Genomic DNA, 25,083 nt, shown 5'->3' with positions numbered 1-25,083 from the left:
TGGAGGCTGATGTTCCCTTAGACAAAGGTGCAGAGCCTCAGACCCAAGAGGGAAATGCAGCCCCCTGGGGGTCCCTGGTGGCCATACCACTTTCCCCAGCCCCAGCCCTGTCCTACAACAGTGTGCCACTTCGGTGGCTTACCAGGGCCTTTGGGTGCATGTACCCTATTCTCAGTGTATGGCATTCTCTCCTAAGGCTTCGTTACAATCCATGAGAGCTTCAAGCTGTAGCAGGGCTGGTACAGTGGGGAATGGGGCCAGGTCTGCTGTTTGTCTTTGGCCCCATCCACCATTAGATCCCCCTCCTCAACCATGGGAGCACCTCTGAAGAAGAATTCCTCCCTTGGGCAGAAAGAGCATCTGAGAATAAAGGAGCATTTCCTGAATGACTTAGTTTATTCTATTTATATGCCACCTTTTTCCTTTCAAGGGACTTAAAGCAGCTTTCCCCATTCTCCTCCTGCTGATCTCAGTCTTAGCCTCACAACAACCACCCTGTGAGGTAGGCTGGGCTGAGAGTCTGTGACTGGCCCAAGCTCACCCAGTTGGCTCCATGGCTGAATAGGGACTAGAACCAGATCAGCTGAGTCCCAGTCCCATGCTCTTAAGCAGAGCACCACACTGGCTTTCCCGTTAATGCTAAGCAACTGTTTTGGGGAGCACATGAGCTACTGAGGCTGGATCAGGGATGTGCCCCCTGAAGCATTTGCCTCCAGTGATGCGCTTAATTTCTACTTCTCAGTGTGGTGAAACGGATTTATGGAACAGCGTTGCAGCTGCCAGCTTGGGATGACTAGAAAAGGGGGAAATCTACCCCCTCTGACTGCTAGAGCAGGACAGCAGTGGAGCCAAGGACCTAGGGAGGTTGTGGCCTCTGCCTCACTGGAGGCCTTCACCTGCCAGGGAGGCTTGAACCTGGAGTCCTGCGCTGAGCAGCAGGTGGGACTCAATGGCTTGATAGATCCCTTCCAACTCAACTGTTCTAGGATTCTGTGAAAACTCCCATGCCTAAGCAAAGCAAAACCACAGAACACCCCATCTTCACATCCTAATCAGGAAAAGAGTTGATAGTGTATACTCCAGTGTGTGTGTGTGTAGGACGGGGTGCAGGTAGAGAATGAAGGATAGACGGTGAAGGTAGGACTTGTCCTTTCGGATGCCACACCAATGGCAGAAGAAGTGATGTGGCAGCAGTGTATGCTCTCAGGTCCACCAGTGGCATAACCTGGAGTCCCATTAGACCCTAAGCCAGTGCACACCAGTTACTATTCTTGGCCAGGTAGGGATGCTGCCAAAAGGTGCATTTGCTGAATGTTCAGCCTAAGCAAGAGGCGGGAACCTAAAGCACAGCAGAGCCCGCTCATGCAGCTAATTTGAGCCTCGGATTCCCGGGCCATCTGCCCGGGAGACGAATGAGCAGGGCGGGGAGAGATTTCAAAGCGTGAGTCAGCCAGGCGAATGAAACTGTGTGTAAGGGGAACTCTGCAGAAAGGCCTGCAACCAGGAGCTAGCCAGCAGCAAGCAACCTAGGGTGGGTTCTGGGTAGTAAAATAATTATTATTCTGAAGCAACAAGGTTAAGTCATCAGTTGGAATTGTGGAGAGTACTGGAAGGGAATGTCAGAAGTCAAGCATCTCTTCCACCTGTGGGTGCTATGAGCAAAGCTTCACATTTTATTAAGCAAAACTGTTATGAGGCTGTAAGTTATACACGGTTACCCGGGAGTAGGTACCCTGAATCTCAGAGGGACTTCTGAGTGGAGAGGTGTAGGATTGCACTGCAGGAACCGCGGGTTAATGCTTTGTAGCATTGATTCTGGATCACCGCCCAACTGGGGATACTGGAGGTGGTGTAGAAAAATGGGGGAGGTAAGGAGATGGCCACCATAGGGTGGAACGCATCTTTCCCAGTCGCCCCCCCCCCAGCTCTGGGTCACATGCAAGTTGCTGCCTGCCAGCCCTTATTTGAAGCAAGAGATTGCTCTCTTGCTCCGTTTCCTCCTCCTTCTTCAGCTCAGAGCTCCAGCCCAGAATGTCTTCAAGCGTGAAGCTCAGTCAGCTTTGGGCTGTGCCTTGGCTGGAAAGGAAGACGGAATGCAGCACTGGCTTCTCTTTTTCAGGGATGACTCGAGGACGTGGGGGGCAGAATCCGCTGGACCCTAGAATGCCACATCCACTTGCAGAGCAGCCCTGTAAGCATGTTCCAGACCCCAGTGGTGCGGGGGGGGCAAACCTGTGGCTGGGGAGTCCAGCCCCCATGCCTCCCTCTGAGGCCCCCCCAGTGGTCCCTTGAGCTCCCACCATACACTGACTCCTCCAGTCGCCCTGTTCCCAGTGGCTCCCTTTTATGCCTAGTAATCTTGAGGGCCAGTAAGCCCAGAAAGAGGTGCTTGTTCTCCAGATTGCCTGGAAGGGTTCGGGATCTTTTTGCAGGGGGTTAATGCACACGACCAGAGAAAACAAGCCCTGGTTTTGCATTCACACAAACACACACAGCACTTAGAAAGGCAAGGAGAGTTTATTCGTCAGAAAAATATAGAACAGGGACAAGCTTTAGCTCCAGGTGGTCCAGATTGCAAATATTTCCAGTACCTCCCAATCTTTCTATATTTATATAGAGAGAAAGAACTTTCTGCCAGAGAGAGCGAGCGAGCGAGAGAGAGAGAAATTGATTCTCCTTTCTAAGTCCCTAATATTTATACCATTTCTCACTGAACATGTGACTATGGGAAAGATGAGTTTCCCAGGCTTACGCTAATGTTGGGAAGGGTACTAGATTGCTTCTTGGGCCTTAAATATTGTTTCTCTGAGTAACAGGTGAATGATTTGTCTGTGTTTCCTAGGTGCTATAGTTGAAATAATTTCCAGGTGTTGCAGGACAATGGGTCATCAACCCTGCAGGGTTGTTTTGATTAATCTCTTTCATGGGGGTGTGGGGGGATCTCTGACCCTTTGTCCTCAAGAAGTCCAGCATTCCTTCTTCTCTCACATCAGCTAGCTGGGCTACTAGGCCCTGCTTCTCCAATTCAAGCCTCCCAGCATGGCCCATGGCCTGGGAGCCTTGGAAGCTGGAAGAACTGGGCTTCCCTGCCACGGTGGCAGATACACTGACTCGTCCAGTGGCCCTAAGAAGGACTGTGAGATGCCTCTTGCAAAGAGGCATTGCGTCGCATCCTTCTGGAGCAGGAGCCTGAAATAACCTACAGAGCACACGGCCCTGCATTTTGCAAACTGCCCTTTCTTTTACTGACCGGCATCTCCTGTGCAGTGCAGCATCTTCTCAGAATAAGGTTTGGGCCCCGGCGAGCGCTTTCGTGCCCTGGCACTGGGCAGTACTTGGGAAGCCAGTGCAGGCAGGTGGTTGCCAAGGAAAAGACTAATTTCAGCTTCGGCTTAATGATCCCAATGGAACAGCAGGGAAGTTTCAAACCATAAACCAGCCGACAGACTGAAACAGAGCAAAATGGAAGTCAGGTTTTTGTCTGGGATAAGGCAGTTTGCACAACAACTGCTAAGACAAATGGCAGCATGGCTGGTGGTTTATTTTAGAGTCATTCCAAGCTTTAATTGGGAGATCAATCACGGATGTTGCTGGTTTTCAGCAGTGATGAGCAAAAATAATCAGTGGGGACTGTGAGTTAAGGGTGCACTTGGATTACTTGTGTACCAAAACTTCTCCGGTCTCCATTTGGCTCGATTAGAAAAAAGATACCCTTTATTCGGGAGACCAGACTGGACAGATGATCTGGGAAATCTGTGAACCTTCAGCAACTTGAAAATTGTAAATGATTAATACCTTGGGTAAAGGGTTTAACCTTTTGTGTGGGAGAGACGCAGTCAGACCAGCTGTTTAATGGTGGAAGGCTGGTTTAAGAATTCACACAGTGTGACGTTGCCCAGATGCTCTCCCTACCCGCCACGGCCACAGTATCTGCCCTACTGGGCAAAAAGGGAAGCACCATACATTGGCTAGTAAAAAGCAACTTCAAGAAAGGCCAAGTCATTACAGAAATAGTGCAGGAGAAAAGAGGCATCCCAGAGCCCCATCCAGAATCCCATCAACTCCCACAAAGTGCAGGAAATCCCTTCTTTCTATTTTTCAGCAATAGCAGCCCAGTATTTCCTACTGTTCAGGTTCTAGAAATGTGCACCATTATTTATTTAACTGCTATCCCACCCAACAGCAGAGGCTGTCTGGCTGGTTTACAGCAATGCAGTAAAGCACAGTTTAAAATGTGCCATGACATAAAAACATTAGGGGGAAATTATCACAGAAGAAGATTTAAAACCACATTTAAAACCCAAATAAAATTCAAATAATTTAAGCAAGATAAAACCTTACTGAACCTGGATTGAACACTAACAAAGCCCCAACTGAGTAAGTGCCCTGCAGCGGAGGAAAGCCTTGAGCTGGCATGGGAAAGTTAGTAAGGTTGGCACCAGGCAGGAATTTGTTCCACAATTCGGGGTGTCATCACTGAAAAGGCCCTTCTTCTGGTCATCACCAGCCAAGGCTCCTGTGAAGGTGAGACTCAGAAGCAGCCCCAGAGGCTGATCTTAGTGTCTGGGTAGGTGGCAGTTGGGAGAGATGTTCTGTTAGGTATTGTGGTCCCTACCACATAAAGGAATGCATCTGGTGAAAAGGAAGATAAGTAATCAATTGGAATCTGTATATGCACTGTTGTTGCTCAGTCGCAAAGTTGTGTTTGACTCTTCACAACCCCATGGACAACATTCCTCCAGGCCTTCCTCTCCTCCACCATCCCCCAGAGTCCACTTAAGCTCACACCAACTGCTTCAGTGACTCCATCTAGCCACCTCATCCTCTGCTGTCCCCTTCTTCTTTTGCCATCTATTGTTTCCAGCATTAGGCTCTTCTCCAGGGAGTCTTTCCTTCTCATTAGGTGGTCAAAGTATTTGAATTTCATCTTCACTATCTGGCCTTCTAAAGAGCAGTCAGGGTTGATATATTCTAGGGCTGACCGGTTTGATCGCCTTGCAGTCCAAGGCACTCACAGGAGTCTCTTCCAGCACCACAATTCAAAAGCATTAATCCTTTGGCGCTCAGCCTTCCTTATGGTCCAACTTTCACAGCCATTCATTGCAACTGGGAAAACCATAACCTTGACTAGACGCACTTTTGTCGGCAGCGTGATGTCTCTGCTTTTTAGTATGCTGTCTAGATTTGCCATAGCTTTCCTCCCCAGGAGCAAGCGTCTTTTAATTTCTTGGCTGCAGTCCCCATCTGCGGTGATCTTGGAGCCCAGGAAAATAAAATCTGTCACTACCTCCATTTCTTCCCCATCTATTTGCCAGGAAGTGAGAGGACTGGATGCCATGATCTTAGTTTTCTTAATGTTGAGTTTCAGGCCAACTTTTGCACTCTCTTCTTTCACCCTCATCAAGAGGCTCTTTAGTTCCTCTTCACTTTCTACACTGCTGTGCATGCATGCTTACATCTAAACCAGTGGACAGTTATCAGAGTTTGGCATTGCAATAATGGATGCTCCAAGGGGTCATGATAACAAAATTAACAGTGCATGAACTTATCACAGGGATGAGTTTGCTGCACACCCACTAATGCCTGGCAATAACTCAAGGCAAGACAAGTTCATGCCCTGCAAAGGTTCTGGACTACAGCTTCCACAGGCTACAGGCTGAATAGCCAGTGGTCATTGCTTCTGGGAGGTGTAGTCCAGAACCTCTGGAGGGCACCAGTTTGCCTTTTCTAGTTCAATTATACACAATTTAAATCAGTTTCTGACAAAGAATGTTCACAAACATTCAAAAATTCAGTTCTGGGCACCATGACTTAAGAAAGATGCAGGAAAATTAGAAGGGGTCCAGCAGAGGGTGACAAAAATGATCCAGGGTTTGGAAACACTGCCCTCTGAGAAGAGGCTGAGAGAACTGGGCATGTTCAACCTTGAGAAAGAAGACTGAGGGGGGACATGATATTCCTCTAGAAGTACCTCAAAGGCTGTCACAAAGAGGAAGGCCAAGATCTCTTCTTGCTGATGCCAGAGTGCAGGACACAGAATAATCAGTTCAAGTGGTGACAACCCAGATTCAGGATGAACATTAGGAAAAACGTCCTCACCATCAGAGCAATACAAGAGTGGAACCAGCTGCCTAGAGAGATGGTGGCTCTCCCACACTGGAGACATTCCAAGAGAAACTGGACAGCCCTCTGAGTGGGATGGTGCAGCGTGATGTCCTGCAGCAGCAGGGGTTTGGACTCAATGGTCTCCTTGGCCCCTTCCAACTCTACCATTCTATGATTCTACGAAATACTTGGTAGGGAAGGGGCAGTGATTGCTTGTGGGGCAGGGAGTTTCAGCAAGAGGAAGAGCAGTGTACTTCAAGGGAAAGTGTGGTGCCAGAAGTGTTGTGGGGCTCCCTGATAGAATTCTTTGGCTGTGTTAAGGGAGTGGATACCTGAACAGAAAAGGCAAAAAAATGGATTCAGAAGCAGTAAAAGCTTTGATAGCACAACTCTCACAACTCTGTATCATGCTGGCTTTCATGCAGACAGTGTGTGAGAGGATGAGGGAAACCATATGCAAGCCAAATTTCTCCAAAACTAGGATAACCAGTGCATGCAGGCACACAGATTTTTTTCAGACAGTCATCAGACCTTGGGCCTCTTCATTTTTTATGGTATCTGGAAACAAAGCTCATTCCGCCTTCTTCGATCCTGTTCGGTGTGTTTTTTACACCCCTCCTTGTCAGTTTTATTTTCCAACTAATTTTGTTGACTGTGGTTTAATTCAACATGGGAGAGGAAATCCTCTCTCCTTTGTGCCTCTGTGGCAGCAACTTGTTTTTAGCACACTGATTTCAGTGCTGCTGCCAGCAAAATCCAGAGTCTTTGCCATGGGAAATTTAGATATATTTAGTGGATGCAAGCAACAGAAGTCTCTCTCTCATTCTCTCACTCACTCACTCTCTTCCCCCTCATTCATTTAAAACAGTAAACATAGCAACTGCAGTCTTAGCATCCACAAGTCTAGCAACTTAAGCAGTGGGGCTTATGGAAAAAAAAGAGAGCAAGAAAAGATCTAATACAATAACCGAGCTGTATGTACTTTTAAACGGTTCATTAAAGCACTCATACCCACAGCAGGGTGAAACACACTGCAACAAACCCCACTATCAAAGCCATTATTAAAAACATTGATTTTCAAAACTTAACTACTGTAATATGTTTTTAAGAATATGCCATTTCACAGCTGCCCCACAGGAAGCGAAATAAGAAGCTATTCTTCAGTGTCTTAAGATGTTAATTCAGACAGCGCCAGGCAGCACAGAGAGGCAACAGAAATGCATTTGTGATGTGAGCTTTGTTAACTGCAGCGGAAGATGCAGATGCGGCGTTTTCGTCGCTCCCCGTTCCGCTCTGCCCCCTGCAAAAGCACCTGTCAGCCGAATCAAACTGTGATGGGCCGTGCTTTTGGAACAATTGCAGGGAATCGTGCTTTTCCTTGCCAGTTCTTAAATTGAGGAGTGCTTTTTCAGGAGAGCTTGATAGGGTCTGTCTTGAGCTGTTTCTTTGGTGCCAGAAGAAATCTTGAAATGATACGGCTTTTCCCCACTGGTTTAGAGAAATGCTTGAGCATCCTCTGAACCCACCTGCACAAAGCATTTTGGAAACTTTTTGAAAGCTACCTCTCCATGGTTGTCACCGGGTTTGGACATGTTTTCTCTGTCGCAGTGTGGTGGATACAGGGCTTGCTGAGATGCACCACTGGCATTTTTTTCCTGCAGAAATGCCGGCGTGCTCTGCCAGCCACTTGAGGCTTCCCCATTCCCCTTCAGCTCAGCTGCAGTCCTGATGTCAACTGGGAGGGAAATGAATTCTGCCCAAAGCGAAATATTGTTCCCCATTGCAATGCAAAGTACTTTGGGGAAGTTTGGTCTTGAAAGGGGAATTAAGACTTAGGTTTGCAAAGAAACCAAATGCATTGATACAAGATGGAGAATATGTGGCTCAACAGAACTGAAACAGAAAAAGATCTTGGAATAATTATGGATGATATGCTAAACATGAGCCAATAATGTGATGCAGCCACCAAAAGGGCAAATGCTATTTAGGGATGCATTAAGAGAAGTATTACTTCCAAATCACGAGAAGTAATAGCTCCCCATGCTCCTCACTAGTCAGACCTCATCTGGAATACTGTGTCCGATAATGGGCACCAAGATTTAAGAAAGATGCAGGAAAATTAGAAGGGGCCCAGCGGAGGGCAACAAAAATGATCCAGGGTTTGGAAACGCTGCCCTCTGAGGAGGGACTGAGAGAACTGGGCATGTTCAGCCTTGAGAAGAGAAGACTGAGGGGGGACATGATACCCCTCTAGAAGTGCCTCAAAGGCTGTCACAAAGAGGAAGGTCAGGATCTCTTCCTGCTGACGCCAGAGTGTAGGACATGGAATAATAAATTCAAGCTGTGACAACCCAGATTCAGGGTAAATATCAAGAAAAGCTTCCTCACTGTCAGGGCAGTGTGGCAGTGGAACCAGCTGCCTAGAGAAGGGGCGAGCTCTCCCACACTAGACACATTTTAAAAAACAAAGAAACAAACTGGACACCCATCAGAGTGGGATGGTGTAACTTGGTATCCTGCAACATGAGTGGGTTGGACCTGATGGCCTTCATGGCCCCTTCCAACTCTACTATTCTATGATTCCATGAAAAGTCCAACCTAAGATGGAGATGAAACTGATAGAACTGATGGTGTTGAGAATGCAGCTGCTAGATGGGGACTTTTCTTTGGGGGTGGGGTAACAACAGGGCCACTGTGATGAGCATGTCCTACTTGGCCAAGGCACCCACCTTCATCTGCTTTTAAAGCTCACTCAGTGAGGAGAAATTCCACTACCATTTTCTAGCCTGGGGAGAGAGCAGTTGAGACAGGGGGAAGTTGTGGTTCCAGTGTTAGTGGGCTGGAATCTGCTCCGAATTTTAGTCTAAGCTTCTAAAAGTATATCCACTGACCTGAACTTTATCCCCAAATACATTTGGCAGCTTGGATAGGTCTGGGCTGAAACCTGGAGGGCATGTACTGCCTTACTTATACTCCTGCGAGGAGGAGTGCTGCATCTGTTGAATTCCTGCCTCATGGGTAGTTCTGAATGTTATCTAATGCCTCTGGGAGAGGAGAGCTTCCCTAAAGCAGCACAGTCCTGGGAAGAGGCTGAGTTGACTGGCTTCATCTGGTGCCAGAGATTTAGAAAATTCAAGTAGTCATACAGCGTTTGTATTACAAAGAATCAAGAGAAGGGAAACAGGTCAAATTGAAGAGTGTGTATAGTGTATGTTTTCTGCTTGCTTTTGCATTATACACTCCGTGGGCAAATGATTTTCTTATTCTTTTTTTAAGGATTATTAATGAATGTGTGCACACTTGCACACACACACACTCATACATATACAGAGAGAGAGTTTGCATTAACTGCAGCTGTCATTTCTGGGGAGAAGCTCTTAAAATGTATGATGCATTATCTACCCTTAAGCATTATGGAGACTGAATGCAGGAAATAGTCACATTGCTTTGTTGCTGAAACAATAAACATTGTCATTTTATTGTCTCTAGTTAATAGTTCTCCATATCTTTAAATGCATTAGTGGAGTGTATTATCAGAATTTACCCTGCTCTGCTGGAATATGCATTATTTAAATAAAGCTGCTAGAGAATTTTAGTGTCACTCACTAAATGTACTCTGAGCCGTAGCAAGTCAACTATGCATCAGCACATTTGGTGCCCCCCAAAGTTGTATGTCATTTAATCACACAAACTCTCCCTTCTGCTCTGGTGAAAATGCTCAGGGTAGAAACCAGGAACACAGCAGGATCTACTTCTTAGCAAAGGTGTATAGGAACACCATTTGTTTTGTGGTGTGAACCCTTGGCCACTTGGAGAAAACGTTCCTTTGAAAAGCAGTGTGTAATACATAAATGCACAGTGGCTGCATAGTAGTCCTTATTTTTGTTTGCATTATTCAAATACATTTGCTTTTAATGAATCTATGAATGTGAGAAGCAAAGAGGGAAGCAACCAGTGGAGGTGAGAACCAAGGACCAGGGTGAGGAAGCAAGGGGCATGCCTGCTTTCCACATCTTGCCTCCTGCCCTCCAGTAGCCCTGTTTGAGCATTCCTCGGTTTTTGTCAGGCCAGCCCAGCCTTCCTAGAAGTTTCCAGCATTTCGTCTAAGGTGTTGCACACAATACATGGTATGGAACAAAAGCTTCTCTGTGAAAGTTGGACCATAAGGAAGGCTGAGTGCCAAAGAATTGAGGCCCTTGAATTGTGGTGCTGGAGGAGACTCCTGCGAGTCCCTTGGACCGCAAGGCGATCAACCCGGTCAGTCCTAGAGGAGATCAGCCCTGACTGCTCTTTAGAAGGCCAGATACTGAAGATGAAACTCAAACACTTTGGCCACCTAATGAGAAGGAACAATTCACTGGAGGAGACCCTGATGCTGGGAACGATTGACAGCAAAAGGAGAAGGGGACGACACAGAATGAGGTGGCTAGATGGAGTCTCTGGGGCAGTGGGTGTGGGCTTAAGTGGACTCTGGGGGATGGTGGAGGACAGGAGAGCCTGGAGGAATGATGTTCATGGGGTTGTGATGGGTCAGACATGACTTGGCAACTAACAACAACAACAACAACAAAGTGCATTCCTCTACAATGTCTGGATGCTTTCAGGAGCGGCCCTACGCAATGTTAGGCAGAACCATGGACTAAAACACTCAGCATCCCCCAGTCAGCTTTTTCAGGCCTTTTTCTTGGTCTAAACTTGCATATAGTTCTTCTCATTTTACTGCATCTCACGTATATGAGACACTTAGAGCATGGCTTGATAAAAGAAAATGTTTGTGTCCAAAAGTGCCTGAACAAATTTATCATTTATTTCAATTATTTCTATCCCTCCATTTTACACTGATCCATTCAAGGCATCTATCTACCCAGCTAGCTATCATGTATCTTATATCTATCCAAAAGAGAGATTACATTTATGGATTCATTTAAAACTTTCTAGTGATTTCTGGATTGAAGGACACAAATATAATTTAAAAGTCAATGTGCAGCAAAAGGGAAAGAATGTTAAGTGTTCTAATAGGCAGTTTTGTCAAGACTAACACAATTCTTCCAGGCTTTATTTACCTCTGAGATGTAAAACGACCCGCTCAGAAATTGTGTGGATTTATCAAAGCGCTCCCAGCTTCTCTCCTAGGCTCATAAATAAACCAGTACTGGGCATGCGTGGTCACCCACCAGACTGTTCTCACAATTAAACATACATTTAGATGTGTAATCATTTTCTTTCTGCAGCTGCAGACCTCCAAGTGGGTGTCTGCAGCCATGTTTATTCACCCAGCTTAACAACAGAACTCCAAGGCAGTTGTCCACAGGAAAGTCAGAACCGCCATACGTTATAACCTAAGGATGGTGTTTAAACCCATGTGGAGTAATAAGGTTTTTTGCAGGGCAGAGATTAGGATGTAAGATGTCCACCCACAAGTCTGGAGATGTCATCGTGGCGGTTGTGGATGTCTGGGCCGTTTTTCTTCAGTGCTTCCTTGGCAACCATGAGCGCAAATCGTTTCACAGACGTGTGTCACTTGCTCACTCACTGAACAGTGTCCTGCTTGGAAGTCAGACCAGATATTTTTGCCCGCATGAGACAGGGTGTCACTTGAGCAGGACATGTAGAGAGAATTTGGCTCTCAGCTGTTATTAGCAGGGCTGGTGATTGATGAAGGCTGATGTGAAACGTCTCAGTGGTGAGGTTGGTGTTCTTCACTGCAGGCCTGTGGGCCCCTGGTAGGTCCCAGTCTCTCTAGTGTGGCCCTCCACCTCTCTCTCTCACCCCCTGCCTCCTTCCTTCTCTCTTGATGGAATAGCCACACATCTCAGCCTTGCCTTCTTGCTTGTGGCTGCTCTGCTGTGATCCGGGCTACCAAAGGAGGATTTGGGAGTGGGGAGCCAGGCAGCGACAAGCTGGCTGTGCTGGTGGAAAGGAGCAATCAGCCAGTCAGACATGGCAAGGGAGGAGAACAACAGGCTCAGACCAACAGCATGGTTGGCTAGCTGCAGTGTTGCTCCGTTCAAGTACTGGAGGTGCAGGGGGAAGTCAATGCTTGCACAAAGGAGGAAGCGACATGGACCTCTCCTTGGGGATTTGAAACATAGAAACAGAGCAAGTCAGAAGTGGTCTCCTGGGGTATCTATTCTGACCCCCAACTCCAGCCGGCTCCACTCATGACATACCATGCCTACCAGGTGCATGTCCAGCCTATCCTTGAACACCCTTACCGATGGGGCTTCAACCACCTCCCGTGGAAGCCCATTCCATACCCTAGGGGTCCTTACTGTCAGGAAGTACTTCCTGGCATCCAAATTGAACCTTGGTTCCTTCAGCTTGCCTCCATTAGAGCATGTCCTCGCCTCCTCAGGAGGGGAAAACAGGTCTCTACCCACCTCCAAGTGATACCCCCTCACATACCTATATGTCACCAACAGATCCCCTCAGAGTCTCCTCCTCTCCAGGCTGAAAAGATCCAGTTCCCTCAGTCTCTCCTCATACGGCTTTCCCTGCAATCCAGCCACCATCTTTGGCAGAGCTGAATAGAGCATTGCACTCTTTCAGTCATGGGGAAAGGATCTCTCCCAACCCAAGGCCCAAGTGAGTCTGTTGGGATTTCTCTGCCCAGTGAGTGAGCATCGCCATTTGACCGAGAGGAAGAGATGCCCCCAAGGGCCCCCTGTGGTAGTGCCTGCAGCCAAAGTGCCTTCTTCTGGAAAGAGGGAAAAGCATCCCCTTTGATACTCCTATAAGGTAGGGATGGGAAGTGTGACCCACCAGTTGTTGCAACTTCCACCCGCCCTATCCAGCACAGCAATGGTGAGGGATATTGGAAGTTACAATGCAGTAACTTGCAAGTATCTTTCTGGTTTTGGTTCTCTTTCTTCTCAAATGAAAGCTATGATTTCATGAAAGCTAAGAAAGATGACCAACTGGGTCCTAGATGAACTCAAGCCAGTGCCTGGAAGCAAAAATGGCAAAACTGAGGTTGCCATACTTCAGACACATCATGAGAAGGCAAAACTCTCGTGCTAGGGAAAGATGAAGGCAGGGGAAGAAAAGGGAGAGCGAATAAGAGATGGAGTGACTTCATAAAGGAAGCCACAGCTTTGAATTAGGACAGCTAAGCAGGGCTGTCAGATATAGGACATTCGGAAGGGCTTTCATTCATTTTTGTAGTTGTTAGTCACGAAGTCGTGTCCGACCCATCGTGACCCCATGGACAACATTCCTCCAGGCCTTCCTATCCTCCACCAGCCCCAGGAGTCCACTTAAGTTCACACCAACTGCTTCGGTGACTCCGTCTAGCCACCTCATTCTCTGCTGTCCCCTTCTTCTTTACTGCCAATTGTTCCCAGCATTAGGTTCTTCTCCAAGGAGTCCTTCCTTCTCATTAGGTGGCCAAAGTATTTGAGTTTCATCTTCAGGATCTGGCCTTCTAAAGAGCAATCAGGGCTGATCTCCTCTAGGACTGACCGGTTTGATCGCCTTGCGATCCAAGGGACTCGCAGGAGTCTCCTCCAGCACCACCATTCAAAGGCCTCAATTCTTCAGTGCTCAGCCTTCCTTATGGTCCAACTTTCACAGCCATACATTGCAACTGGGAAAACCATAGCCTTGACTATATGCACTTTTGCTGGCAGGGTGATGTCTCTGCTTTTTAGTATGCTGTCTAGATTTGCCATAGTTTTCATCCCCAGGAGCAAGCGTCTTTTAATTTCTTGGCTGCAGTCCCCGTCTGCAGTGATCTTGGAGCCCAGGAAAATAAAATCTGTCACTACCTCCATTTCTTCCCCATCTATTTGCCAGGAAGTGAGGGGACCGGATGCCATGATCTTAATTTTCTTAATGTTGAGTTTTGAGCCAATTTTTGCACTCTCCTCCTTCACCTGCATCAAGAGGCTCTTTAGTTCCTCTTCACTTTCTGCCATGAGAGTGGTATCATCTGGATATCTGAGGTTGTTGATATTTCTCTGGGCAATGTTAATTCCAACTGGTGATTCATCTAGCCCCGCCTTTCTCATGATGTGCTCTGCATATAAGTTAAATAGGCAGGGCGACAGTATACAGTCTTGCCGAACTCCTTTCTTAATTTTGAACCAATCAGTGGTTCCGTGTCCAGTTCTCACTGTTGCACCTTGACCCGCATATAGGTTTCTCAAGAGACAAATAAGATGGTCTGGTACTCCCATCTCTTTAAGAACTTGCCACAATTTGTTGTGATCCACACAATCAAAGGCTTTAGCATAGTCAATGAAGCAGAAGTAGATGTTTTTCTGGAACTCCCTAGCTTTCTCCATGATCCAGTGGATGTTGGCAATTTGATCTCTAGTTCCTCTGCTTCTTCAAAATCCTGCCTGTTCTTCTGGTAGTTCTGGGTCCACATACTGCTGGAGCCTAGCTTTTAGGATTTTGAGCATAACTTTGCTAGCATGTGAAATGAGTGCAACGGTGTGGTAGTTTGAACATTCTTTGGCATTGCCCTTCTTTGGAATTGGAATGTAAACTGAATCTTGTGGCCACTGTTGAGTTTTCCAAATTTGCTGGCATATTGATTGTAGCACTTCTACTGCATCGTCTTTTAAGATTTTGAATAGCTCAGCTGGAATACTGTCACCTCCACTAGCTTTGTTGTTGCTCAGACTTCCTAAGGCCTGTTCAACTTCACATTCCAGGATGTCTGACTCGAGGTCAGTGACCACCCCATCGTGGTTATCAGGGACATTAAGCTCTTTCTTGTACATTTCCTCTGTGTATTCTTGCCACCTCTTCTTAATCTCTGCTGCTTTTGTTAGATCCCTGCCATTTTGGTCCTTTATCATGCCCATCATATCTCTAATTTTCTTGAAGAGATCTCTGCTCCTCTCTATTCCATTGTTTTCTTCTGTTTCTTTGCACTGTTCCTTTAAGAAGGCATTCTGATCTCTTCTAGCTATTCTCTAGAATGCTGTATTCAATTGGCTGTATCTTTCTCTTTCCCCCTTGCCTTTCGCTTCCCTTCTTTCCTCCGCTATTTGTAAAGCTTCCTCAGACAGCCATTTTGCTTTCTTGCATTTCTTTTTCTTTGGGATGGTTTTAGTTGCCACCTCTTGTACAATGTTGCAAACCTCTGTCCATAGTTATTCAGGCACTGTCTATCAGATCTAATTCCTTAAATCTATTTGTCACCTCTACTGTATATTCATCAGGGATATGATTTAGGTCATTCCTGAGTGGCCTAGTGCTTTTCCCTACTTTCTTCAATTTAAGCCTAAATTTTCCAACCAGAAGGTCATGATCTGAGCCACAGTCAGCTCCTGGTCTAGTTTTTATTGACTGTATAGAGCTTCTCCATCTTTGACTGCAGAGTACGTAGTCAATCTGATTTCTGTGTTGACCGTCTGGTGATGTCCATGTGTAGAGTCAACTCTTGGGTTGTTGGAAAAGAGTGTTTGCTCTGACCATCGTATTCTCTTGACAAACTTCTACCAGCCTGTGCCCTGCTTCATTTTGTACTCCAAGGCCAAACTTGCCCATTATTCCAGTTATCTTTTGGCTTCCTACTTTAGCATTCCGATCCCCCATGATGATAAGGACATCATTTTTGGGTGTTAATTCTAGAAGGTGTTGTAGGCCTTCCTTGAACCAGTCAATTTCAGCCTCTTCAGCACCAGTGGTTGGGGCATAGACTTGGACTACTGTGATGTTGAATGGTTTGCCTTGGATTCGAACTGAGATCATTCTGTCATTTTGGAGATTGTATCCCAGTACTGCTTTTCCTACTCTTTTATTGACTATGAAGGCTACTCCATTCCTTCTGAGGGATTCTTGCCCGCAGTAGTATACCTGATGGTCATCCGAATTAAATTCACCCATTCCTGTCCATTTTAGTTCACTGATTCCTAAGATGTCCATGTTCAGTCTTGTCATCTCTTGTTTGACCACATCCAGCTTGCCTTGATTCATGGATCTTACATTCCAGGTTCCTATGGAGTATAGACCTTTGCAGCATCGGACTCTCCTTTCACCACCAGATCCATCTGCAACTGAGTGTCCTTTCGGCTTTGACCCAGTCGCTTCATTCCTTCTGGCACTACTAGTACTAGCCCTCTGCTCTTTCCCAGTAGCATATTGGACACCTTCCAACCTGAGGGGCTCATCTTCCGGCGTCATATCTTTTGCCTTTTGGTACTGTCCATGGGGTTTTCATGGCAAAGATACTGGAGTGGGTTGCCATTTCCTTCTCCAGTGGATCACGTTTTGACAGAGCTCTTTGCTATGACCTGTCCGTCTTGGGTGGCCCTGCACGGCATAGCTCATAGCTTCATTGAGCTACACAAGCCCCCTCGCCACAACAAGGCAGTGATCCGTGAACGGGTTTCATTCGTAGGGTTGCCGTAAGTCAGAGATGACTTGACAGCAACAACAACAACAAACAAGAAGTTTAGGAAGTATCCTTCGACCTGCTACATTTTTCTGCACTCCCATCTAAGTATAGCAGCTGTACCATATATGTAACTTTTAAATCTTCAGAATTGATGGAATATTTGACTAAGAAATGCTCTCAAAAACAAGAACATGTAAAATATGGATGGATGGTAGAAAAACCATTTATATATTGCCTGGGTAATGTGTCCAGTTTTCTCTGAATCCTGGAAGAAAATGTATGAATGTCTTGGAAGAGGAACACTTGTGAGATTAACTGATGAAATCTCGATCCAACATCATCTTTCAAATTCATCAAGATAATCCTCCATCAGTCTTTGCTTTTTGGAAAGAATTAAGTCGAGTGACTTGCTCTCTGCTTTTTCTGGGCTAGCCTTGCTTCTCTTGATATTGGCTGTAGTGGCATTGCTTCCTAACTAACAAGGTTGCTCTCATGTCCTAGTTTCAAGGACAACACTCCCAAACGATGCTCAAATCGAGTTCACTTTATAGTCTGACCTTGGCACATTGTATATAGGTGAGGGGAAGGCTTAAGGAAGTGATAACAGGTTTAGAAGAGCAAGAAATCTAACACTTTGTTAAATCAGCAAAATAGAAGTGTGCAGAAATCTTTTAGGCAAGCAAATTCACCGCATGCTTTAATTCTTGAAAAGATATCTCATTGAACCTCCCCCCTCCAATTATTTGAATTAAAGATCATTTTAAACTAAAAATATTTTCAGAGCAAGAACTCATAATTAAGTGGGTGAATTAACTAAAGCGCATGTGATTAAGTGGAGGAATAACAAAGCTGTCTTTAATGCACGCCACCTAAAGACCTGTCATGCCTGATATGCAGTGAAAGGGAGGGATAGAAGCAGCCCCCCTCCACACCACCATATTATCACCCTTCTCCCTATTCCCACTTCTCTGTATATTATAAAAGCTATTATTGAAACCAATGCTTCTGGTAATGTGAGACAGGGTGGCCACGTGCCCTACTTTACAGGTGACTCTCTCTGTTTAAAAGACTGCCAGAGGATAGTCCTCTCTCTGAAAGTGTCCTCTGTATGAAACGCATTTCAGTCCCTGATCAGCTCAAAGTCAACGGACCACTGGAAGGAAGAGTAGGAGGGGCCTTGAAGTCGCCCACCAACAGGAAGCATCTGAAGACCAGATGGAGTGGGAAGGTCCACAGGCAGAGGCCATGGTCTTCCCCACTAGGATGGATGCATTTCTTTTTCAGTTATAGTAGCTCTTTATCAATTTTATCCAAGAATATTAATTAGTATACATGAATTTTATGCATATATGTTCCCCTCTGCTCCTGCTGCTGCCCCTCCCCCACCCCCTCAGTGATGTATGTACAGTTTATGGAAATGCGTGAGCGGCCGCCTTAGAGCAAGGGATTGGGCTCAGCCTACTTATCTAAGAGTGCCCATGATTTCTGCTCCAGGATAACAAACGTGGCTTCCAGGCTCTCAGAAGGAGGCTAGGGATGCCCAGAGTAGAGGAGAAGGTGAAGGACGGAAGCTACATTGACCTCTTCTCCAGTTCTGGGAGCACAGTGATAACTTTGGGCTTCCTGTTACACCTCTCATGGTCAGGGGTGGTGGACAGATCCAGGAAGCACTGGAATCTTTGCTAATACTTAATCAGACCATGGATGGATCTTGCACAATATTGTCTACAGTCACTGGCAATGGGTCTGGAGCATTTAGGCCCTGCCAAGTTGCTGAATGTGGCTCTTTAGCCAGGCAAAGCACATACTCTTCCAGTGAACATGGCCCTCCTGCCAACACTACAGTTCCCTCCTATACCACATTGTCCACAAGCCATGCTGCCCTTTCTCATATTTAGGCACACAGAACAAACACAAGAGCAACACACCACAATTGTAAGCCATCCAGAGACCCACTGGGTCTTGGATGGGGTAAAAATACCCAAATAAATAAATATAAATAAATAAACACCCCTAGGGATGCGATGGAGGGTGAAAATTCAGCGCATTTTCATGATGCAGCCTTCCAGATTCCATTTCAGCCACCCTTTGTTGGCACTAGCTTGCTGTGGTGTGGGCTAAGCCAATGTTAGGATGTCCAGCTCTGAGATGGACCATGCATTACACATTCAAAAAAAAAAAAAAACATGCTAAGGAAGTTTGCATAAGATCAGCCAATTTGCAGAAATCTGCACCCAAAAAGCACACGGTCCTCATGCAATTTGCACACATGTCTACTTGTTTTCAGGTACCGATTTGAACCATTGGTCTGATTTACCCAAATCACACTAGATCTGCATACTTTTGGGGTGCCATTCTGTAAAAAATATACACATTGTGCTACTTGCAACCAACATCCTTAGTGTTTTGTCTTGTTTTAATGTGCACACCTTAGTCTTTCTTGGAGATGAAAGAAAAGATGAAAATCTCTGACTTGACCTGCTTCCAGTCCCCTGGTCAAGCAGCCACTCTTTCCTAAACGCAGTCCTAACCACCCATAACTTATCCTTCTCTGGTCTGTATTATGTGCCCTATCAGAGAGCTAGGCAGAACCATGTTCATAAACTAATCAAGCTAAGGTGGTCCTGTCCTCTCTTACAGAGGACAGAAACATAATACAGTTATGTTTACCCAGTACTTTTTTTGTAAAAAAAGAGGTGCCGGAACTCACGTCTTGGGGTCACACTTTTACACAATGGTCGCCGCTGGCTGAGTAAGCACGTGACCACACAACCCATCCCAAGCCGAGCAACCCCCTCACAATCAGCGCCGACAATCAGCGCCGACACAAAAACAGCCCGCAGGCACTACATTAATGATTTCTGCCGCCGATCTGCTACGCCCAGCACTATCACTTGGAAAAATCCATGAAAAAAAGGTGCTGGAATGCCATTCCGGTGCGTTTTATGACGAAAAAAGCCCTGTGTTTACCCATAATTCCAACATTAAACTTCTGGAGATCCTAGGCGAATAACACTAGCATCTTTCATTCATATCAAAACATGTGCAAGAAGCAGTCTTTAAATAGAATTGGGCAAAATATGGGCAGTGTTTTCATGTAAAGAGGGACCACTGGAACTGGGCAGTAATCAGGAACTTCAGTTGCTGAATTCAGTGCCACCATGAAACCTAATGAACTCCAAGAGTTCTTCAGCAGGGTTTTATATTGCTCCCTGGCTGGACTCTTGCCATAAGCATGTTGCAGGTCTCTCCCTAAAAGGAGAAGAGGTTATAATATGGGTTGTGCCTGGAGGGGGCAGGGCAGATTTAGTTCATTGGAACAATGTTGTTGCAGTTCTTGATTACTGTGCTTCCTCCATTGGAGTTAAGCAGGAAACGTACCAAGAACCAAATGATTGCAACGGCACTGGGTTGGTTGCACCACAACTGCAGGCCATAACATTTCGGCACAGATATGCCTGACTGTGTACAATGGGGGTTGCAGTCTCTTGCAGCTCAAGGGTTGAATACAAATTTGAAGGATCTCTTAGGGACCCTATTCCAGTGGTGTCTGGATTTGGTCCATGAGCCTGAGGTTGATCACCCCAGTTTGGAGAGTACCATATGAGTGGGAATTGCCATTTCCTACCAGTCATTTGTATTGATAGCCTCCATATTGGAGTGTGGTATGTTAATCATCCTGAAGATAGTGACTGGGTTCAGACAATAGGAGAGACCACACTCAAGGGGTGAGTATAATTGACCATGGTTTGTTGTTGAAGCACAGTTTCTTGAAATATGGGTTATCCTGTTGTCTGGACCTAGCTGTGTTACCAAGCCATGGCTTGTTCGTCATGAACAACCCATGAAGAGAACCCATGGTTTGTCTTGGGTCGTGCCCTGTGGGTCCTTCATCAGGGTTTATTAGCCTGTTGTCTAAACCCAGCCAATGTTGTCAAGAAGACAGAACTGGATGAGGTGTTATGTCAGTTACTCCTGTCACTTAACTGACTTGCACTTGCCACTGGCAAGGACTAGAGACATTGGTCAAGGCAAGACGCAATAGGTAGAAAAGAACAAGAGCTCTTCAGATTGCTGAAACTTTATGGCTACTCCTGTATATCAGAAGCTTAGAAAGCCATTTCCTCTCTTTTAAAATGGCGTACTGGTGGCCAACACATGGTGGCCAAATATCTTAACTAGCCAAGGTGTAAATAACCTTTACATGCCAAGAACTACATTTCATTGAAGTGACCATCACACTTTTGAAAGTTACTGCATTTATTTATCTTATTTATTTAAAATATTTTTACTCCGCCCTATGTGGAAATCATCCCAGGATGGCTTACAATAATAAGAGCACTACTTTGGGTGGAATTCCTTATCCTGCTCCTCAGGAATATAAGCTGTTGAGTAAGGCATTACAATGTTTTGTAGGAGATGGAATAAGGAAGTAAAATGATCCCTCGAAGTCCTCAGCATATGTGTCGTGCCTGAGGGGGAAGGGAAGCAAACTGTGTTGGTTGGATGATGTCTCAAGGAATGAAAGAGTCGTGCTAACTTAATACCAAGTAACTGAGTCAAGAACGAATGCAGGCTGAGGGACAAGGCAAATTCTGGGGCAGGGTGTAGTACAGGAGGAGGAGGAGAAAGGTGTTATAATCTTCCTCAGGTTATGGGACGGCATATAAATAAAAATAAATAAATATCACTCATCTTGAGAATGTGAAATTTGATGAAGTGTGTGATTCTTGAAGCCACAATTCAGTTCTGTTTATGCAGTTGTCCATTCTGATCATCACTGTCCTTTGCTTGCAGGTTGTGTATAAGAACAACGATGTAAGACTGGAATTGTCTCGACTCGCCAAACAAGGAGATCCTAAGATGAAGATCCACGGTATTGTAGCATTTAAGTGTGAAAATGTGGCGACCTTAGATCCAATCACCTTTGAAACGCCAGAATCTTTCATCTCCTTGCCAAAGTGGAATGCCAAGAAAACAGGATCAATATCATTTGACTTTCGTACTACTGAGCCAAATGGGCTGATCCTTTTCAGCCATGGCAAACCACGACATCAGAAAGATGCCAAGCACCCACAAATGGTGAAAGTGGACTTCTTTGCTATTGAGATGCTTGACGGACATCTCTACCTCCTGCTAGACATGGGATCTGGTACAATTAAAATAAGAGCTTTGCAAAAGAAGGTGAATGATGGAGAATGGTACCATGTGGACTTCCAGAGAGATGGACGGTCAGGTAAGTGTTGGCAGAAATGTCCACCCGTTTACATTATTGTACACTGGAAACAATGCGCAATGGCATTGGATGATCCATTGGCTATTACTAATATTATACAGTGATGTATCTTTTGAGATAAAAGACAAGTTTTTAATGCCCCTGGACAGCTGATTTCCAGAGTGAGCAGAGGAACAATTCTCTGATGGAGAAATGCTACTCAACTTGCAATTGGTGTTTTTGGGTATTTTGAAGTATAAAACAGGACCCTGCAGAAAAACTTTGTTGCATCCCTCTGTTAAAAGCAGACAGCAATAGGAACTCCCAACTTCCTCCCAGATACAAGGCCAGCATCTAGGTAGGCACGGTTAGACACCTGCCAAGGGCCTTCACCCCAGCAGAGGCCACCCACAAGAGCCCCCTGGACTCCTCCTGGCCATTGCAACTGGCTTGCTCACCTGCCATCTGTTGATGAACCATAGGGGAAGGTAGGGTGGTAGTGATAATGGTGGTAAGAGATAGGAGGGGCAGCTCCCTGGCTCCCCTGCATTGAGCAAACAGTAGCCATGATGAGAGAGGGGCTGAGGAGCCAGAGCAGCTGGTGGCAAAGGCAGTGAGAAGCTGGACTCTCTGATGGAATGTACCTTTGGAATGTACCTTTTCCAAAGGCCCTCAACGACTTGGACCCAACTCTGCTCAGATACAGGCGCACCCAATGACTTCACAGTGTAATGCCACCATCAACCCAATAGACTAGTAAATTGATTCAATTACTGATTTGGCATACAGAGCACCATCTCTTTAGAAGATATTCGGCATGGGGACAACTGGGTTATATGGAAGGGTGTTCTTCTGCCAGTGAAAGAGACACTGCTGGCAGACTGAATTTCTCCTCCCACTGTATATATCCTAGTCCCAAAATCTGTTCTGGAGAATTAGGGGACCTTCCAGAAGATTTTTGTGGGGAAGGTAAAGGACATGATTGGAACAGTACCTCCCCCCTGAAGTCCTTTTGGTCCTGGGGGTAGCATAGAGCCATCAGGGCAAGTAGCGATTGATTGTCTTCTCCTGTAATTCAGAAGGAGATCAGAAGCTTACTCACTTTTATTTTAAACCCACTGTACTTTCCAGTTTTAACTATAACACTTGTTTGAACAAACAAGGATGAGAAACCACAGTTTGATCTTAGCTTGTTTAGCTAAATCATAGTTTAAATTAAGCACAGCTTGTCCATTTTTGAAGAAAGAGCATGGTTAAAAGGGGATGCTTCCTACCTCTTCTTTGTGACCAAGCTGAAAGGAGAGAGGGACCGTGTGCCTGAGGTTTCTGTCTGCAGCTTTAACTCATAACAAAACCAACAATCATAGATGGCACTCAGTAATGTGTTACTCTTTTAAGAAGTGCATCCAGATGAGCTATGCGTGTTTCTGCCAGACAAACGGAAGACCTTCCAGAACCCTATTTATGAACTGCCAATCTATTTTCTGCTAAGCTACGCTCTTCATGTTTTGCAATCTATTACTCTTATGGATGTCTAGGCAGCGTGCAAATCCACTACAGAGTGGTGCCCATAGATAAGAAAGAGCTGTGACATTTCTAAAGAAGGTTTCTTAATTTTCTTTACTCTTGGATGCTAGGTCAGCAGCCATGTTGCTTTATTACATGCACATAAACACACACACAGCGTCCTTCTTTCTGCCTCTTCCTGTGATTTGTAGTAGTCCGTGTTACAAGCCTGAGGGTTCTTCCAGTCAGCAGCTATTGCATGGCTGTGCTGCCTTCCCTTCCTTAGCAGATTTTTTATAATAAGAAAAAAAGTAGAAGAAGCAGTGAGAAATCTAGGAGGAAAGTCCCATTTTGGCAATTTAGGCAAATGGTCTTTTGGCTAAATTGACTTGGCTCGTGTTGCACTTCAAGGAGTCCTTCCTTAAATGTATGCTTAGAGCATTTTGCTGTAGCTCTCGAGCTGTTCTGCGCCCTGACAGCACAGGGAATCTTCCTAGGAAGGTCATTCCAAATGCTTTGCTTTAAGGTATGATGTCCAAAGTTTGGCATCGGGCCTGACCGGCTCTGCCGCAAGCCCTGTTGTGCAGCTATGGTGGTTCTCCTGATCTCTCATCCTGGAATATTCCTCAGAGAGAGAGATATAGTGGGTGGGCTTGCAGCGAGCAGCACAAAGACCTGGGTAGGCAACACAGGTGTGGACTCAAAGCAATGCCACCTTTGACAAAGCATCACTTTGGTGCTCCTAGAATTTGGTACCCAAGGCAGCCTCCCCATTCTCGCCTGCTGCAAAGAAACAGAGCTTCAGGGGGATTGCAAGAGATTGATGCCAATGTATGGACCACCAGCCATCCTTAAAATCCTATGGATGAGAGCCAATGAGGACATTGCATTTACAGTGTCGGTAGTGGTGTCATCTTCCCTTTTGCAGAGGAGTTTTGGAGATCTGGATTAGAGAGAATATGAGAGAGAGAGAGACCACTAGGCAAAGATGTAAAGTAATGTCTCTTGGGCCCTTTGGAAGGATGGCTGCACATGTTGTCCTTTTTCTCCCTGCAATTGAATCTATCCTAACCAAATGCCTTGATACCAGAACCTAACACGATGCAGTTCAATCCCAGAGGAACTGAGAAAATGTAACACAACTGCATATTCATGGAGTGCCACAGTGACACTGGGATTGCTGCAGAACAGCTCCAGCCTACAGCACGCAGGTCATGTCAAATGCTCCTGCTTGAATGAGATCTATTCCCAACATGGTTTCTTTGCACACCACCATTGAATTTTCATGACCTTCAAGTTTGGGGTGTGAATTCTGCCATTCCGAGGGATGAAAAGGTCTCAGAAAAACCCAGCCTCACATACAGTTCACATCTTTTCATGCCTCGTAGCCATTATTTCCCTGATCTGCTGCTGCTTTAGTGTCTTCTTCTTCCTCTGAAAACCTTCTTTGCTTCATAGCCCCAGCTGACTCATCCTTTAGAAAGTTTTTCACCAGAATTCACAGCACCAAAGAGAGGGAAAACAGAGATCAAGGCGTAAAGCTGGGTTTATCTCAAACAGTTCACAGTGGATGAAATAAGAGGGTTATCTCAACTCAAATGTGATATGCATGCCTGTATATACATGTATGTAGAATTAAGCTGCATTTTGGGGCACACTGCCCCCACAGTGTGGCTTCCAAGAGCATGAAACACATGGAATTTCTGTTGGAGCATCCTGGAGATCTCAATGGCCAGCAGATGAAAGCTGACCTTCTGCCGATCCCCACAATGGAAGCACCCAGAAAGGCCCAGTGGATGTGGACTGAAATCACAGCACTTCCCCCAAGGGACTGGCTGCTGCCATGGAGCCTGGAAGCTGTTCTGGTCACCCACACAGAGTACAGACGCAGTGGCCTGGCACTGAA

At 45.8% G+C, this 25,083-nt stretch overlaps 1 protein-coding gene across 1 annotated transcript in view; it reads left to right on the top strand.

Moving 5' to 3' along the window:
* NRXN1 (neurexin 1) overlaps nt 1-25,083 on the top strand; it is a 1,090,172-nt gene that overhangs the window by 464,100 nt on the left and 600,989 nt on the right. Inside the window, 1 exon segment of the mRNA XM_044428877.1 lies at nt 21,254-21,692. Coding sequence (XP_044284812.1) covers nt 21,254-21,692 — 439 coding nt within the window.

This window comes from Varanus komodoensis, unplaced genomic scaffold, assembly GCF_004798865.1.
Source record: "Varanus komodoensis strain SLA01 unplaced genomic scaffold, ASM479886v1 scaffold2, whole genome shotgun sequence".
NCBI classification, from domain to species: domain Eukaryota; kingdom Metazoa; phylum Chordata; class Lepidosauria; order Squamata; family Varanidae; genus Varanus; species Varanus komodoensis.
This window is presented reverse-complemented; position numbering and strand designations above follow the sequence as displayed.